The 19,070-nt window shown below is 35.1% G+C and overlaps 1 protein-coding gene across 1 annotated transcript in view; it reads right to left on the bottom strand.

Annotated features, from left to right (window-relative positions):
• The window catches only part of GLS (glutaminase), an 87,450-nt gene that overhangs the window by 56,950 nt on the left and 11,430 nt on the right, over nt 1-19,070 (bottom strand). The window contains exons 2-6 of the mRNA XM_052659462.1: nt 13,248-13,344; nt 12,771-12,892; nt 8,265-8,394; nt 7,217-7,296; nt 2,301-2,464 (exon numbers count right to left, since the gene is read on the bottom strand). Of these exons, the coding sequence (XP_052515422.1) occupies nt 2,301-2,464; nt 7,217-7,296; nt 8,265-8,394; nt 12,771-12,892; nt 13,248-13,344 (593 nt within the window). The remainder of the gene's footprint in view (nt 1-2,300; nt 2,465-7,216; nt 7,297-8,264; nt 8,395-12,770; nt 12,893-13,247; nt 13,345-19,070) is intronic.

The raw sequence follows: 19,070 nt of genomic DNA, 5'->3' as shown, positions 1-19,070 counted from the left end.
CATTATTCTCTTCAGTATAAGATCAATAACATGATTTAGTAGCTAGCTCTGCTTTAACATTTTGGATTATGATAATGACAAGTTTTCCAGTAGTCATGTATGGATGCGAGAGTTGGACTGTGAAGAAAGCTGAGCGCTGATCAATTGATGTTTTTGAACTGTGGTGTTGGAGAAGACTCTTGAGAGTCCCTTGGACTGCAAGGAGATCTAACCAGTCCATCCTAAAAGAGATCAGTCCTGGGTATTCACTGGAACAATTGATGCTGAAGCTGAACCTCCAATACTTTGGCTACCTGATGCGAAGGGCTTGACTCCTTGGAAAAGACTCTGATGCTGGGAGGGATTGGGGGTAGGAGGAAAAGGGGATGACAGAGGACGAGATGGCTGGATGGGATCACCGATTCGATGGATGTGAGTCTGAGTGAACTCCAGGAGTTGGTGATGGACAGGGAGGCCTGGCATGCTGCGATTCATGGGGTCACAAAGAGTTGGACACAACTGAGCAACTGAACTGAACTGAATGGCAAGTTACAAAAGTTAAAATAAAACTTAGTACAGGAATACTGTCTAAGTAGTACAATCAGGATTTCACCTATTTCAAATTATGCTAAGAGAAGTCTGCTTGAGATCACACCAAATGAGAATGATTGTCACAGAAAAACAGTACACAGCCAAAGGGAAGCCAAAAACCAAAAAATCTCCAGTATTACATCCATCTGAAAGGGAAACCACATGCAGACAGAAAGCAAAATACAGAAATCAGGCTGTGCTAAATTAGTTTATACATGTATTTGTATATATTCAAGTATCTGTCCTTTCATTTTTGACATTATCAGGTTCAGTCTCTAGGGCTCTAGAAGGTTGAAAGTGAAAGTGAAAATAGCTCTGCTGCTGCTGGTGCTGCTAAGTCGCTTCAGTCGTGTCCAACTCTGTGTGACCCCATAGCCTACCAGGCTCTCCCATCCCTGGGAGTCTCCAGGCAGGAACACTGGAGTGGGTTGCCAGTTCCTTCTCCAATGCATGGAAGTGAAAAGTGAAAGTGAAGTTGCTCAGTCCTGTCCGACTCTTCGCGATCCCATGGACTGCAGCCTACCAGGTTCCTCCATCCATGGGATTTTCTAGGCAAGAGTATTAGAGTGGGGTGCCATTGCCTTCTCTGGAAAATAGCTCAGTTGTGTCCAATTCTTTGCGACCCCATGGACTATACAGTCCATGGGATTCTCTAGGCCAGAACACTGGAGTGAGTAAACTTCTGAAACTTCTCCAGGGGATCTTCCGAACCCAGGGATCGAACCCAGGTCTCCAAAATTGCAGGAGGATTCTTTACCAGCTGAGCCACAAGGGAAGCCACAGAATAAAAAGATTATGGTAAAATAAGAAAGAAAATGCAACTGCCCTCAAAACAAACAGAAAAAGAAGCATAAGAAAATACCAGTTGTAGCTTCACTTAAAAAATTTAATAGAACAGTGAGTATAAGGCATATGCTCATTTTTTATCCAGCATAAAGAAAAACTACAAGAGTGGTCACAATCACTGAATTCCTTTACTTTTGTCTTCAATTCTATTTTAACTCAGCACATGCGGAACCTAGCATATACCCAAAGGACTAAAAAATAGAAACCAATCTATATGTTGGTATTTAGATTTAAAATCTCTATCAGATCAAAGTACTATCTACCTTTGTCATCCTCTTTTTTTCGGATTCCTGTAAACTATTTAGACTTGTTAGTATCCAACTATTTAAAACAAGGTATTTCTTTCATATACTAAATGTTATGGAAGAGCAAAAGCAAAAACATCATCTCTACAAGGGCCACCATAAAAACTTTTTATTATGGAAGTTTTCAAACATATATAATATACAAAAGTAGAAAGAAAAGAATACAAGTGTGCATGTACCCATCATTTAGCTTCAATGATAACTAATATTGATAACATTGATATTGATAACCAAGAATGATATTTTTTATAACCAGTATCATTTAGTTTCAATGCTAACCAACAAATTCCAGACACTGAGATTTTATAAGATATTCCCCTATGGGTAACTGTATAGTGAAAGTCTTATTTTCTGCCCTAGAACTCTCTACCTCACCCTCCAGTGGTATAAAAATGCCTAAATAAAACTATTTTTTAAAGTAAGTGATTAAACTATCTCTATGGGTTTCAAACTATTTTCATGACAAATGAAAAAGTATGAATGTTTCAACTTTTTTTCTTCCAAAAAAAAAAAACTACTTAGATTTACACAGGAAAATGAGATATTTCTTTTTCCAAGTAACTTTTATATAATTCTTACCATCTTCATTTAAAAATAGTTTGTTGAACCTTAATCCACTTGGCTCTTTCCCAACATATCGATGCACATATTCTGTTCCAAGGTCATTAACAGCAATGGCATATTTCAAAGGTTTTACACAGGACTGAAGACAAAATGGAACTTTGGTATCTCCAACAGAATGCCTATTAAAAAGTAGATTTATAAAATAATTTACATCATTGGGAAAAAATGTAATTATAACTACAGGTGTTATTTACATGTTAATTCTAATTTACAACAGCTTTCCCATAATTCAACTACAAGTTTACTTGAAAATTAAAGAATAATTAAGAATAAATGTTTATTTAAAAAATGCAAACATTTACAAGTACTGAAGTAAGAGAATGGCTCAAAATTATTATATAATAAGTAATGTGAAAAACTGCCTCTGAGGACCTCTGAGGACAAGAGGGTATGACCCCCTAACTTCTATCTGGATTCTAACATAAAAATTGAACTAGTGCTTTTAGAAATTAGTCACCATTCTTTTTACTCATAGCTTTAATCAAGGCTAAATTTCTTTGCAGCCAAAGATGGAGAAGCTCTATACAGTCAGCAAAAACAAGACCGGGATCTGACTGTGGCTCAGATCATGAACTCCTTATTGACAAATTCAGACTTAAATTGAACAAAGTAGGGAAAACCACTAGACGATTCAGGTATGACCTAAATCAAATCCCTTATGACACACAGCAGAAGTGAGAAATAGATTTAAGGGACTAGATCTGATAGATATGAGTGCCTGATGAACTATGGATGGAGGTCCGTGACATTGTACAGGAGACAGGGATCAAGACCATCCCCATGGAAAAGAAATGCAAAAAAGCAAAATGGCTGTCTGGGGAGGCCTTACAAATAGCTGTGAAAAGAGAGAACCGAAAACCAAAGGAGAAAAGGAAAGATACAAGCATCTGAATGCAGAGTTTCAAAGAATAGCAAGAAGAGATAAGAAAGCCTTCCTCAGCGACCAATGCAAAGAAATAGAGGAAAACAACAGAATGGGAAAGACTAGAGATCTCTTCAAGAAAACTACAGATACCAAGGCAACATTTCATGCAAAGATGGGCTCGATAAAGGACAGAAATGGTATGGACCTAACAGAAGCAGAAGATATTAACAAGAGGTGGCAAGAATACACAGAACTGTACAAAAAAGATCTTCATGACCCAGATAATCACGATGGTGTGATCACTCACCTAGAGCCAAACATCCTGGAATGTGAAGTGAAGTGGGCCTTAGAAAGCATCACTATCAACAAAGCTAGTGGAGATGATGGAATTCCAGTGGAGCTATTTCAAATCCTGAAAGATGATGCTGTGAAAGTGCTGCACTCATTATGCCAGCAAATTTGGAAAACTCAGCAGTGGCCACAGGACTGGAAAAGGTCAGTTTTCATTCCAATCCCAAAGAAAGGCAATGCCAAAGAATTCTCAAATTACTGCACAATTGCACTCATCTCACACACTAGTAAAGTAATGCTCAAAATTCTCCAAGCCAGGCTTCAGCAATACATGAACCGTGAACTTCCAGATGTTCAACTTGGTTTTAGAAAAGGCAGAAGAACCAGGGATCAAACTGCCAACATCCACTGGATCATCAAAAAAGCAACAGAGTTCCAGAAAAACATCTACTTCTGCCTTATTGGCTATGCCAAAGCCTTTGACTTTGTGGATCACAATAAACTGTGGAAAACTCTGAAAGACATGGGAATACCAGACCATGCGACCTGCCTCTTAAGAAACCTATATGCAGGTCAGGAAGCAACAGTTAGAACTGGACATGGAACAACAGACTGGCTCCAAATAGGAAAAGGAGTACGTCAAGGCTGTATATTGTCACCCTGCTTATTTAACTTATATGCAGATTACATCATGAGAAACGCTGGGCTGGAAGAAGCACAAGCTAGAATCAAGATCGCCAGGAGAAATATCAATAACCTCAGATATGCAGATGACACCACCCTTATGGCAGAAAGTGAAGAGGAACTAAAAAGCCTCTTGAGGAAAGTTAAAGAGGAGAATGAAAAAGTTGACTTAAAAGCTCAACATTCAGGAAACTGAGATCATAGCATCTGGTCCCATCACTTCATAGAAAATAGATGGGCAAACAGTGGAAACAGTGTCAGACATTTTTGGGAGGAGGGGCTCCAAAATCACTGCAGATGGTGATTGCAGCCATGAAATTAAACGACGCTTACTCCTTAGAAGAAAAGTTCTGACCAACCTAGATAGCATATTCAAAAGCAGAGACATTTTGCCAACAAAGGTCCATCTAGTCAAGGCTATGGTTATTCCAGTGGTCATGTATGGATGCAAGAGTTGGACTGTGACAAAAGCTGAGCGCTGAAGAATTGATGCTTTTCAACTGTGGTGTTGGAGAAGACTCTTGAGAGTCCCTTGCACTGCAAGGAGATCCAACCAGCCCATCCTAAAGGAGATCAGTCCTAGGCGTTCTTTGGAAGGACTTATGCTAAAGCTGAAACTCCAATACTTTGGCCGCCTCATGCGAAGAGTTGACTCACTGGAAAAGACTCCGATGCTGGGAGGGATTGGGGGCAGGAGGAGAAGGGGATGACAGAGGATGAGATGGCTGGCTGGCATCACCGACTTGATGGACATGAGTTGGGGTGAACTCCGGGAGTTGGTGATGGACAGGGAGGCCTGGCATGCTGCAATTCATGGGGTCACAAAGAGTCAGACACAACTAAGTGACTGAACTGAACTGAAACTGGTTAGTTTTTAAATGGGGCTCAGTTTATTCAATATCGTTCTCTGAGCCCCTCTCTAAAAATGCCTCTTCTTGTGAACCATATCTATTGATAATTTCTAGCCCCAGTAAAACAAATAGCATCCAGTTTTACAAACTTGATAGAGTTGGCACCAAAGGCAATCATTTCACCATGGAGATAAACAACAGAACAAAAAGAAAGCTTTTTATGTTACCAAACTGCTAAGATGCAGATGAAGTATAGAACTGTTTTGAAAATGAAAAAATTGTGACTGACCCCAAGAGCAGCAATCTCTGTTTAATTTGCTCAAGTATCCCAGGTGTCCCAATCAATGAGCCAACACAATACAGGCACACATTCCTTCTAGTGGAATGTATTCATAGTGAAACTGGGCACTATAATAACTACCCCTCGACAATCAGAAGTTAATGGAGACATCAGAGGGACACCTCACTTCTAAGTAAAAGAGTATATTTTTCTTATCAAATTTATGAATAACTTGTAATTCAGCCTGTAACTTCAACTTGGCAATCATTCTATTACCTGACAAAAGCCTCTCTTACTACCTTTGGATTTAAAAATACCTATGATCTAGCCCAAAGTCTTGTCTCAAAATTTCTCTGGATAAGAAGGCTAAACTAAAAGAATCACCTATATGTACAAAATATGTTTAAGAAGAAAAAGGACATGCATGAGAATCAGCTAATAATAATTTCCTCCAAATATAAAAATTTCTACTACATGATAAACTATTTCCTCCAAATACAAGAAAACAGGAATACCACTCCCTACTGGAATTTATTCCATAGGATAAGCCATGTCTTCTCATGAATTCGTGTCTGTTCACGGCACCCAATATTTAATACAACACATGAGTGTTTAATTCATTTCACAGGCCCAGATGAGGATAAAAGTATGTCATAACGGAGAGAATAATGGACTAGAAGTTGAGAGACCTAGGTGCTAGGTTCACCTCCGCCAGTTTTATACAAATTCTGGGCCTCGGATTCCTTATCATTAAGTATGAATGAACTAAATCACATTTTTTAAAAAAAACTGTAAATACTTGAGAAAGATTAAGTAGTAAAAAAATAAAAGTATTTATTTTCTAATATATTCTGATACAAGTATTATTAGAATGAAGGCACTTGAGACATATAAAAGCTTTAATTGGGATATTATGATTTGTAGTTTTAACAAAATTTAGGATAAAATTATCTAACATAAATTTACCAAGCTGTATACACCAAGGAGTTGTTTATCTCATTTTATGTAAGTTATATTTTAATGTAAAAAGAAATAATTACCTTAGTAAAAAGCAAACAAAAACCCAGAATGATTTTATTTCTGAACTGAAGTCTTTAAATGAGTAAAAAATATGATTTTCTTTTTTTGGCATAATTTTTCTGACTGACAAGACCAAACTGCAACATAATAAATCTTTATGTCTGACTTACAGCATAATAAAAAGGTCATTCTTTAAAAAATATTTCAGAACTTTGTTCATTTTTCCAAGGGCCTCTCTTGACTGACGTTTAAAATCAAATTATTCTCTCTGAGGTGCCCTCATATTTTTATCCTTTTTAAAATTCTGCTGGATCCTTAGATGTCAGTGGTTATACCTGCAGTGTGATTATATCCTGAAAATCAAATTTCATAGGCTTCATGAAATCCTGTATCTTTTGCAAATGACTGATGGGCAAAAGACTATACATTACATTATATTGTCTTAACTACCATGCTAATCATATAAGCAGCAAGAGGAACAAAAATGATGACAGTATGCATAACCAATGTTAAGTGAAGAAAGGTGAACTAATTCTACTAGTGGTCAGTTCATTAGTGAGCAATTTCATATTTTGCCAAATCTATTTTTCCTAAGCAAATCTGTAACTGTAGTTTCTTAAACAATAAACATTCAAATAAAAAGACTACAACTGTGAATAATGTAGCTGAAATGCCTCATAAAATCTAGTAAAAAGCATTATTTCAATTGAGTTTTTAAAATTAAACTAAAATTTAAACTTCTCTGCCTTCTTGAATTCATGTCATCTCAAGAGGCTAATTACTATTAGAGAAGATACTCCTCTCTACCTCATGCTTATTGTTATGTAGTGAGCAAATTTAAGTTTTAGAGCTGGTTTTGACGAATCTGAAATAAACTTACCTCTGTCCATCTACTGTACAAACGGATACACCCCACAAATCAGGGCTGAACTTGGCTAGTTGAGGAATATAATCTGCAACCTATCCAAAATAGTGGAAAGAAATCAACAGATAAAATATAAAATATTCTTTTCTATCAAAAAAAATTATCTTAATTTAGCTTCCACTAGTGAACATTTTATAGTACTCAGTGGCTTTGTAGTGTATCTTTTATAACAATATTCATAAAAACTAAGGGCATAACAGACTTGAGGATTACAAGTGAGATCTAAGTGACCTCTCAGAGTCTCTGTCACCATCTGTTTTCTATTGCATTCTCTCTTCCTAGAAAAAACACAGTCTAAGAGGAACTACGAATTAATTTTTTTTTTTTTAAGGGGAAAAAAACAAAATTTATTTAATCAGGGTCATGATAATAGGGTTTCATAATCTAAAAACTTTCAATATCGAGAATAAATAAAATAGCCCTTATATTATATAGAGGATTTTAAAAACTGTAAACATTTTATTTAACATTTGAGGCTATCATACCTACAGAAATTCCCAGGAAGTTATTTTTTAATTAATTAAAAATATAAAGGTCACCTTAATCATTTGAAAATCAAAAAGATTTCTTTTTAATGAAAATAACAACCATAATATTTGAAATATTTTAAAAGCACTTAAAAAAAAATACAAAAGCACTAAGCTTCCCTGGTGGTTCAGACAGTAAAAAATCTGCCTGCAATTCAGGAGACTTGGTTCAATCCCTGAGTCAGAAGATCCCCTGGAGAAGGAAATGGCTACCCACTCCAGTATTCTTGCCTGAGAATCCCACAGACAGAGGAGCCTGGCGGGCTACAGTCCATTGGATTGCTAGGAGTCAGACAAACTGAGCAATTTAAACTTCTGTTTACTTCTGTTACTCTAAATGAACTTAATCCAGTGGCTTCACTTAAATTTCTTACTTAGCAAAACACAAAACCACGTAATTTTAGTCTCTACACCTCATGTTTAGCTAAACTTATTCAATTATTGGTTTAGGAAAATATTCACGTCAAAAACATTACCTTTCCTCCAGACTGCTTTTTAGCACTCTCATATAATTCATCGATATGTGAAGTAAAAGACATAAAGTCAGGAATGACAAACTTTCTTCTAAAGGCTTGTGTCAACAAAACAATGTTGCTTTGAACACATCTGTGGAATATAAGAAAAAATTAGTACTTGCTAATAATAACAATATTAGGAAAATACTCAAACAATAAAGAAATTCAACATTTTAAACAAATTCTAGAAATTATACTCTTTGTACATTATTTTCTTTCCTCCAAGCACCCTTTCATGTAGCTGCTTGTAAGCTGTTGAACAAATTAAAGAAATAAATTAGATAGCCTAAAAACTGCATCAAAGACTAAAACAACAGAGCATTCCACCAGGTTAAGTACTAAGGCCATCTAAAAACAAGACTTTTTCACCTACCAGATATGATAAGCGTTCAGCATGACATCTGGTTAACAAAAATCAGACTTTAATATATAGCTGAGATCCTTTTTATTTTTTCCATGAAATAACCTCAGACATATGTCCCTTAAGAAAAAACTTCACAAAAAACTAAACATTCCGTATTTTAACATATTTTCTATAAATTAATTATGAAAATGTTGCATTTCTAAGCTAAAAACTTTGTTTAGTCAGATTTGTCTCTAACATAAAATACTTATTTAAATGCTTGCAAAAATAATGTTTAACTTTAAAAAATATGTATAATAGTATAATTTTATATTACTTGAATCACCAAAAATATTTACATTATTCTATGCACTGTTAAGATGTGTAACACACTGTAGAATAAAAATGTTTCACTGTTAAAAACTGTTTAAATGATATGGTAAACCATGTGGATGGCAAAGCATGAAATCTAATAATTTGAATCAATATTCTGCTTTGTTTTAAAAGAGTTTAAGCTAGAAAATCAATTAATATAACCCTAAAGAAGAGTTTTATAAATAGGTTAATAGCAACCATATACTCTAAGTTCATCTTAAGTGAGTCTCAGAAGCTCAAAAATAGAACACTTAATCGATAAAGGAAGACACTGTAGACTTGAGCATCAAGCCGTTATACCAACTAAGACTAAGCCCGTAACAGACTAAAAAGTACTAAGCTTCAGTACTATTTATCCTGTTTAACCCTCAAAAGATGAACCCTTTAAGAAGGTAATTTCCCCATTTTACAGATAAGAAAACTCTGTGTAACCTGCAAGTAAATACATGCACTAACTATAAAAGGAGAGCTGGAAAATAGACACTCTCAATTTTTCAGTCCATGGTAAATGATAAGTTTTTATCTCAGTATCTGAATTCAGATGTTCTAAATGAAATAGCAAATTAGAATTAAAAGCCAGATATCACATTTTAACTATCAACAAAAATCCAGAATATATACTCACTTGATCAACATAAAATTAAACACTGATTTAAAATAAAATAGGTTATTTTCAGTGATAAACACATGCTTTAATTACAACATGAAAAAGTTATAATCCTAATTTCCATTATTAAGCTATACATGTAGAAATAACTGACATCCAAGAGATAAGATTTACTTCAATAAACCAATAAATTTTATGATAGTTTCAATGTTACCTAATATTGAGTTTTGTCACTGACTTTATATTTAATATGCATCAAACCGTAATTCAACTTGCACATGAGAGTTACAAGTAATATATAAGACATTTCTTAAAAGAAAAAACTTTAAGATCAGAAAATTCCTGATCTTAAATGGCTATTCTGTATCAAGTAAAATCTACATCCTCCTTCTTTCAAGAACTTGTTGCATGAGAGAAAATATAAGGACTGTCAAAACAAATAAAATTATTAACCTTACTACTATTTACCTATTCAAAATTAATCAGCATTTTTAAAAGGAGGTTTTATACAAAAACTGTACTGTCAGTGAAACTTGGATTTTTTTTTTTTTTACTCTATGAGAAGGTGCTGGTAAAGCCGTGCTAATAGCCTTCACTGGTGAATTACTGTGGCCAGTCAAGGCAATATCACTCAGAAGAGTGTCTAGCTGCATGATGAGGAGCATTCCAATCTGTAATTTTTTCTTGGGAGTTATTTTAATATGGATGTCATGAATCTAACTAGAAAATCAGAAGTCATATAAAGTAGAATGAAGAGTAAGTGTTTTATGATTTTCAACAAGTGACATCTTTCTCATGCTTTCTTTGTTCAGTTTTCTCATCCTAAACTGGTAAAAATAATTTTACTTTCCCTTTTAACTTAAATGTTTATGATTAACAACTGTTATGCACATCTGTTTTATAGAATATTTCAAATATAATTTCTCATTAGTAAAATAACATAGTGGATAAGAATTTTCAAAGAAAAATCAAATAAATACAAAGACTACCACTCATTTCCTCCAAAACAAGATGATAAAAAAAATTATGATCACACATGATAATACTTCTAATACTTACATGGCTAAAAATACATGAATAAATAAAGTACTCCTTTTCAACACAAATTTTCTACTTCTACTAAGACTATTAGCATTAAAATCAATCAATTGAGTATCTAGATAGGTACAGGCAGTATCCAACTTTCAAACAGACTATGCCCCAAAAAGTATGCATAGAACTTATTTTCCCATTTAAAGAAAAATTCTACATGCTTCTCAGATTAGCCTCAAAGGCTGAATATATATATTAACCAACAAGGTATTTTAGGTAAAATGTCAACACATTGACTTCAACCAAACCTTTTCATCTTTCTTTATAAATAACTTCTCTGGGAAAATGAATTCCATTGTAACATCTGCTTTTCCAGTTGCATGAAACTGAGATAGTTTATTTCTGGCAACACTAACTAGAAAACTTATTCTGAAAACAGAGAAAATACTTCTCTGAAGCAATCACCTTTCCAGGTGACCTGAAAAGGTTAGCGGTCAGAGGTTTTGAATCTCATTCTAGGAATGAAAAGAGAAATCATATGCCTATAGACATAAACTTTTCCACTCCTGCTCACATAGACTACTAAGCATCTGTCAAGTTGGGAACTGCCTATATTACAATCATCAGGTTTTTTCTTTAATTGGATTAGTGTTTAAAATAACGCTAATTGTTATTTTTAATATAGTAGAAAATTCTATGCTTTTCTGTTTGCTCAGTGTATTTGAATTACTTTTTCAAATTTCATCTTTAAACACAATAGTATGTTTATGAAGCACAAAAAAACCTTAACCAGTACTGAAAAGATATAAAATACTGTTTTCATGTAGGAATTCAAAGCAATTCCTCATACCCACAATCAATATACCTATATACCATGTCTTTGAATCAAGTCTGACAACTTTATTTTCAGATATACCGAAATAACTCCCCAGAAGGCACTCTGCACAGAGTTCATGATCACTAAAAATAAAATAATCTTACTGCAAAAATACAGCTAACTAGAAATTATTTCCTTCCCTTCACAAAGAACAGGTTCAGAAGACCCAAAATTCCTAACATCAATTCCAACATGAACCTAAAATCTACATTTTATAAGGTCAGCAGAGTTAATAGCATCAAGAACCATGTGGTGAAAAGACAGAGATCTAAAATTGGCAGCACTCACTGCTTCATGGTATGCCAAGACACTTGGAAGGATCTCAGTTAAATACTTATACCTTCAGATGACTTAATATTCTAGGATACTTCAGCAGATATCTAGAACAAATCATCTAGCCCCCAAAAGACAATGAAATAAAAAATATATAAAAATACATACATACAAATAAACTTTCAAGGTAGATGCTGGAATTCTTTTCAACCTAAGCCTATAGTCAGGAAAAAGCCAAGGTTTAACAGTAGTGTTTACAGTTTTATTTTAGTTCTCACTCAAGTTTAGTTGTAAAATACCATATACTTCCTCGAGTTGCATGACAAACTTGTCTATCAAATTATTAAGCAATCAAACTAGTAGGAACACATTAAAGAAAATAAAGATTGGCAAATATAGGAAAATAAAAATATTCTCATTCAAGCAAATCAAGGCATTAATGTCCAAAGTTAGCATTAAGTTTTTAGATATTCTGAAAAAAAAAAAAGCCTATGCAGTAAGCCTATGTTTGCTGCAGAGAGAGAAGCAGACAATGGAGACATGTAAACCTAATGAATGCAGGCTGCCTTCCCATTTTATGATGTCATCTAAATCAACTTGTAGAAAAGAAACAGAGACCATGCTGAGAAAGGCTGCAAGATATGCAGATGAATAAGAGATCAATTTAAACAGGACAGAGTGTGTTCCATTCAAACTGAATGCAATCTCCAGGTATTATTAATTGGAAACATCCATGGCTACATTTCCTCAGAACAGTTTCAAGGTATACTCTTAGCCCCAGTATATTATAGAACTTTAATGTGCACAAAGTTGTTCTAAGCAACTGATGTTTATAAATGCCCTCCCCTTTTTTCAATTACACAGGAAGCACTGGCTTTCAAAGATGCAATTTTGTTTTAAAAGAAAAAAACACCACATAGCATAGCAAATGACCATTAATGGTTTGGCAGAAATTTTTACTTTTTAAAAAGATCTTTGTCTAGCATGACACCATCTGATGTTGTTTGAAGAGTTAATCTTAACATATCCATACACTCTTTCAACCTGGGATCAGACGTTCGCAATCCTGTAGATTTGAGTGCCTGTTTTTAAAAAAATAAGAGTCTGTAAATACATAGTGCAAATAATGTATATGCTTATTCCAACTACAAGTTTTTAATTCCTGTATTTAAAAACTTCTACCCAAGACCTGAATGTATATATATATGGCATTTTAGTGTCACTATTACCCTCTTTCTGGAAAAGTTTTTCATTGTTTCTTTCATTTCCTTTCATTGATTACCTTGAAATGAGCATGATGAAAATTTGAAAATAAGAGAAATAGTGTCAGTCAGAATCTACATGTCAGATGACTTTAAAACTACATTGCAATATCACCATATATTGATTCATATTACTGATTTTTAAAAGTTAGGATAGAAAAATGTAAAAACTTACTGTAATAAATTTATGAACAGGTATTTTCTCTTGTCCTTCTGCAATTGTATAGAACAGCAAATCTTCCAAACTAGGTAACAGACCCTGTTTTATTTTACTAAAGAGAAAAAAAAAACACAAAATTAACTCTTATGTGAACTTTCAAGTAGATTTTAGCTACACCATTTAAAAATAATCAATGAAGCAGATTACAGTTGATCGATCCCTCAAGACCTACTATCATATTAATAAATACCGATTTACCAAAATCAAACAATATTACTGAAACCACATTGAGAAGCACGTTTAAAACATGTTCATTAATTTACACAGATATTTTGTAATCCTAAATCATCTGTTATGGTGATTTCTTCCTATACAGCCTAATATACAATCACCCAATAAAGCCTAGAAAATGTTCAGGTAAGAGTCAATATTTCATTCTGTTATCATTGTTTTTTTATAGGATGATTATACATATGTAACAGAGAAGGCAATGGTGACTCACTCCAGTACTCTTGCCTGGAAAATCCCATGGATGGACGAGCCTGGCAGGCTGCAGTTCACAGGGTCGCGAAGTCGGACACGATTGAGTGACTTCACTTTACTTTTCACTTTCATGCACTGGAGAAGGAACTGGCAACCCACTCCAGTGTTCTTGCCTGGAGAATCCCAGGGACGGGATTCCACGGGGTCGCACAGAGTCGGACACGACTGAAGAGACTTAGCAGCAGCAGCATACATATGTAAAACATGGTTGTGGTTTAGTTGCTAAATTGTGTCTGATTTTTTGCAACTCTATGTACTAAAGCCTGCCAGGCTCCTCTGTTCATGGGATTTCCCAGGCAAGAACACTGGTTTGTCATTTCCTTCTCCAGGAATCTTCCAGACCCAGGAAGTGAACCCAGGTCTCCTACATTGCAGGCAGATTTGTTACTGACTGAGCTTTGACGGAATCCTTGAATATAACACATATATTATAGTCATATATTTGTTATAAACAGTTATATAAAGATATAGTTCAAATAATTAACCTGATTGTAAAATCTGAGGAACAGAGTAATTAAGAAAAGATTAGTGTACAAGTTCTCAAGCTGTAATATTTACTAGTCAAGTCACCTTGGGTAAACTAACTTTTCTGTGATTCAGTTTCCTCATTTGAGAAAGAGAGATGTGAGTTGACTTAACACATTCAATACCCTCAGTGCCCTGCTTGGCAGAAAGTACTCAATTGTCAATAGTTGTAGTGACTATTTCTAAAGTGACCTAGGCTTACATATACACATCAAATGCCACAAATCATAAAGACTGTTAGAATAAATGTTACCATAAAAAATATATTAAAATCTTAATTAACTAATAAACTGGTATAAGATGCTGCTGCTGTGTTGCTTCAGTTGTGTCCGACTGTGTGCGACCTCGTAGACGGCAGCCCATCAGGGTCCACCATCCCTGGGATTCTTCAAGCAAGAACACTGTGGAGTGGGTTGCCATTTCCTTCTCCAACGCATGAAAGTGAAAAGTGAAAGTGAAGTCGCTCAGTCGTGTCCAACTCTTAGCGACCCCATGGACTGCAGCCTACCAGGCTCCTCTGTCCATGGGATTTTCCAGGCAAGAGTACTGGAGTGGGGTGCCATTGCCTTCTCCGGGTATAAGATGCTATGATTAACCAAATTAATCGAGAAAAAATTTTTTCCTATTCATTGCAAAGTTTTGAGATAAAACTATAATGAACCTATAAATATTTTCTTTTGGGGAGCTCTGAAACTGAAATGAACACAGCTTAATATTCTGAACATTCATGACTGTCATATGTATTATAGGGATAAGAATTATAGATCTAGGGTAGACCAATCCCCTCCCCACCCATCACTATTTATTAAAATCAAAGGTACAAATATATGCATGTATTTGTATGTATATGTATATAAAATGTCTGGAAAGGGCTTTACCTTTATTTCAAGAAACAGAAAATTAGAGAGTGGTCCATATATTTCTATTTTAAAATACAACAGAATACAGCGTCGGCTCACAGTGTACGTACATTTACACATGCACATATAAAATTTCTCCTCAAAGAAACACTAATGTTGGCATTAATGTCACTTATACTGTTTTCAAAGCTATCATACCAGCTTCTTGTTTTTCAAGTCAACCCTAAAGTACAAGAATTTCATGCCAATGTTTTAAAAAAAATAACATATAGGATTATTGTAATTTAAACATATATCCTGGATATATAATTACTCCTTAAAACAATCTTGGCTCTTAGAGAAATTTTTAAAATATATTTGGGATATTTTAATTATAAGAGTTAAAAATTATGGATAACTTTTGTTAAGTATTCTGATTAGCTGTTTTACATGCATTCTAGTTCAATCCCTACAATGATGACAAAAAATACTATTATGCAAAATAAAGTATGGTTCCTGGTACACAGTGGATGCTCAATATATTTACTGTTAAACCATAAAAAAAAAAAAAACACCAGGCTGACTCTGTCCCCATTTCTCAGAGGCTCAGACAGGTCAACAAACTTTCCAAGACTGCACAGTGGTAGAGATATATTTAGAAACCTTGTTCCTCTGAATTCAGAGTCCAAAATATATGCCTCTACAGTTTTGCTGGCTCTCAAACCTACTAGCTAGTAATTACTGTTATAAGGTATGATTTTTCTAGATCTTCAATCCTGATCTAAAACCATTAAGCAGCATTCAACAGTACTGATGACTTAATATTTAAAGAAAAATTGAGCCAGCTGTCAAAAACAATCAGTGGAAAATAACATACCAATTATTTACAGAAAATGGTTTGTTAAGTAAACTTCAGATAGTGGTAGTTATCACTTTAAAAAACTGCAGAATAAGCTTTCCATGTATTTACAACACCAGTAAATGGTATTTGCTTTGCCTAAAAGCTATGTAAGTAACATAAAATATACAGTTCTTTAGCTTATGGTAGATAGGGCAAAGAATTTAAAATGACCATGTTTATTGCCACAGCTAACATAAAAGGCTAAATATTTACTTACTTTTGGACAAGAGAGTAATTGTTATCCATTGGAGAGATATTTAAGTCATCCCTAGAATACTATGCTCAAAAAATAAATAATAAATATAAATGTATAAGAGTTCAAAATTGATTTTTAAAAAAATCTACCAATCTGAGCATTTAAAAGCTCAGACTCTGATCTGAAAATGAATTTACTTGAATAGTCTGGGGAACAAATGCAATGGTTCTCCCCAAACTTTCAACTACACATAAATTACCCCAAAGACCTTTCCTGATATTATTACCTCCCCCCCACCCCCCTTCTTTCCCCAGGATTCCCTGGTGGCTCAGATGGTAAAGGGCCTGCCTGCAATGCAGGACACCCAGGTTGAATCCCTGGGTCAGGAAAATCCCTTGGAGAAGGGAATGGCTATCCACTCCAGTATTCCTGCATGAAGAATTGCAAGGACAGAGAAGCCTGGTGAGCTACAGTTCATGAGGTTGCAGTGTCAGACACAACTGAGCAACTAACACTTTCTTTCCCCAAATTTAATACCATTTTGTGGCACTGCTTAATGATATTATACTTCACCACTGAAACTCAAATGCTAAAAACTGTAGTTTTTGGAATATATAGTAACTAGGGTATTTTTGAGAAGTGCTTAAGTTTTAATGACCAAAAAAAATAGATCATAACAGGAGTATGCCAAGACTACATATACTGTCACCCTGCTTATTTAATTTACATGCAGATTACATCATAAGAAATGCTGGACTGGAATAAGCATAAACTGGAATCTAAATTGCCAGGAGAAATATCAATAACCTCAGACATGCAGATGATACCACCCTTACGACAGAAAGTGAAGAGGAACTAAAAAGACTCTTGATGAAAATGAAAGAGGAGGGTGAAAATGTTGGCTTAAAGCTCAACATTCAGAAAACGAAGATCATGGCATCTGGTCCCATCACTTCATGGGAAATAGATGGGGAAACAGTGGAAACAGTGTCAGACTTTATTTTGGGGGGCTCCAAAATCACTGCAGATGGTGACTGCAGCCATGAAATTTAAAAGATGCTTACTCCTTGGAAGGAAAGTTATGACCAACCTTGATAGCATATTCAAAAGCAAAGACATTAGTTTGCCAACAAAGGTCCATCTAGTCAAGGCTATGGTTTTTCCAATGGTCATGTATGGATGTGAGAGTTGGACTGTGAAGAAAGCTGAGTGCTGAAGAATTGATGCTTTTGAACTGTGGTGTTGGAGAAGACTCTTGAGAGTCCCTTGGACTGCAAGGAGATCCAACCAGTCTATCCTAAAGATCAGTCCTAGGTGTTCATTGGAAGGACTGATGCTAACTAAAGTTGAAACTCCAATACTTTGGCCACCTCATGCAAAGAGTTGACTCATTGGAAAAGGCTCTGATGCTGGGAGGGACTAGGGGCAGGAGAAGGGGACGACAGAGGATAAGATGGTTGAATGGCATCACCGACTCGATGGACATGAGTATGGGTAAACTCCAGGAGTTGACGATGGACGGGGAGGCCTGGCGTGCTGCGATTCATGGGGTCGCCCAGAGTCGAACACGACTGAGCAAGTGAACTGAACTGAACAGGTTTTCAAATTATAGTACCAACAACTGGTGATAAGCCCTCAGATTCTGTAGGGGGAAAGAACATGAAATAGTTACAACACTCAGCAACTAAAATGGGTATACACAGATGTTCAAATTCCAAGAAAAGTTCTTTTTTTATACTTTAAAAAATTTTCCCTTTTATTCTCCCTCATTTCCTTTTTGACTTTTGCCTTTATGATTTTTCACCAACATGAAATAGTTATAACACTCAACAACTAAAATGGGTATACATAGAAGATGTGCAAATTCAAAGAAGTGCTTGTTTTGTACTTTTAAAATTCTTCCCTTTTATTCTCCCTATTGTCCCTTTTAATTTTTGCCTTTAAGATCTTTTCACCATCATTTTGTTCCTTCTTTTACCCCTTCCTTCTCCTAGTTTACCTTCTCAAAATATCTGCCTAAAACATAGAAATTTCTTTAAAAAAAAAAAAAAAGAAAAATCCCATGTATTTAACTGGCATTTATAACATGTACAGCATTATACTAGTCCCTACTTACAATCTAAAAAGGAAGGAGAAGACATACATAATGAGGAATTACAAGAAACAAACAATGGGATCCAATCACTGGAAAATTATTCACTATGAACTAATAAAGTAGTTTCGGGGGAGGATGGAATTTGAGCTAGACTTAAAAGATGGGTAGGAGCTGGAAATATGGCAACAGAAGAGGACTATCAGCAAAGGAAACAGAATGACCACAGCAATGAAAGTAAACATTCACTAGGTATTTACAAAGAACAGCAAATAGCCAGAGCATAGGATATATGAATTAGGGTGCCTGTTTCTACCCACGAGCTGTTAAAATACCTAATTTTCAGGGCTGAGAGTTATATATAAATCAACCAATAAATGAGGAGACTACCAAAAATTTCTGTCCTTTATTGAGCCCATCTTTGCCTGAAATGTTTCTTTGGTATCTCTAATTTTCTTGAAGAGATCTCTAGTCTTTCCCATTCTGTTCTTTCCCTCTCTTTCTTTGCATTGATTGCTGAGGAAGGCTTTCTTCTCTCTCCTTGCTATTCTTTGGAACTCTGCATTCAGATGCTTATATCTTTCCTTCTCTCCTTTGCTTTTCACTTCTCTTCTTTTCACAGCTATTTGTAAGGCCTCTCCAGACAGCCATTTTGCTTTTTTGCATTTCTTTTCTATGGGGATGGTCTTGACACTGTCTCCTGTACAGTGTCACAAACCTCCTTCCATAGTTCATCAGGCAC

Source organism: Budorcas taxicolor, chromosome 2 (genome assembly GCF_023091745.1).
Source record: "Budorcas taxicolor isolate Tak-1 chromosome 2, Takin1.1, whole genome shotgun sequence".
NCBI classification, from domain to species: domain Eukaryota; kingdom Metazoa; phylum Chordata; class Mammalia; order Artiodactyla; family Bovidae; genus Budorcas; species Budorcas taxicolor.
Note: the sequence above shows the minus strand (reverse complement) of the source record. Positions and strands in the feature narration are given on the sequence as shown.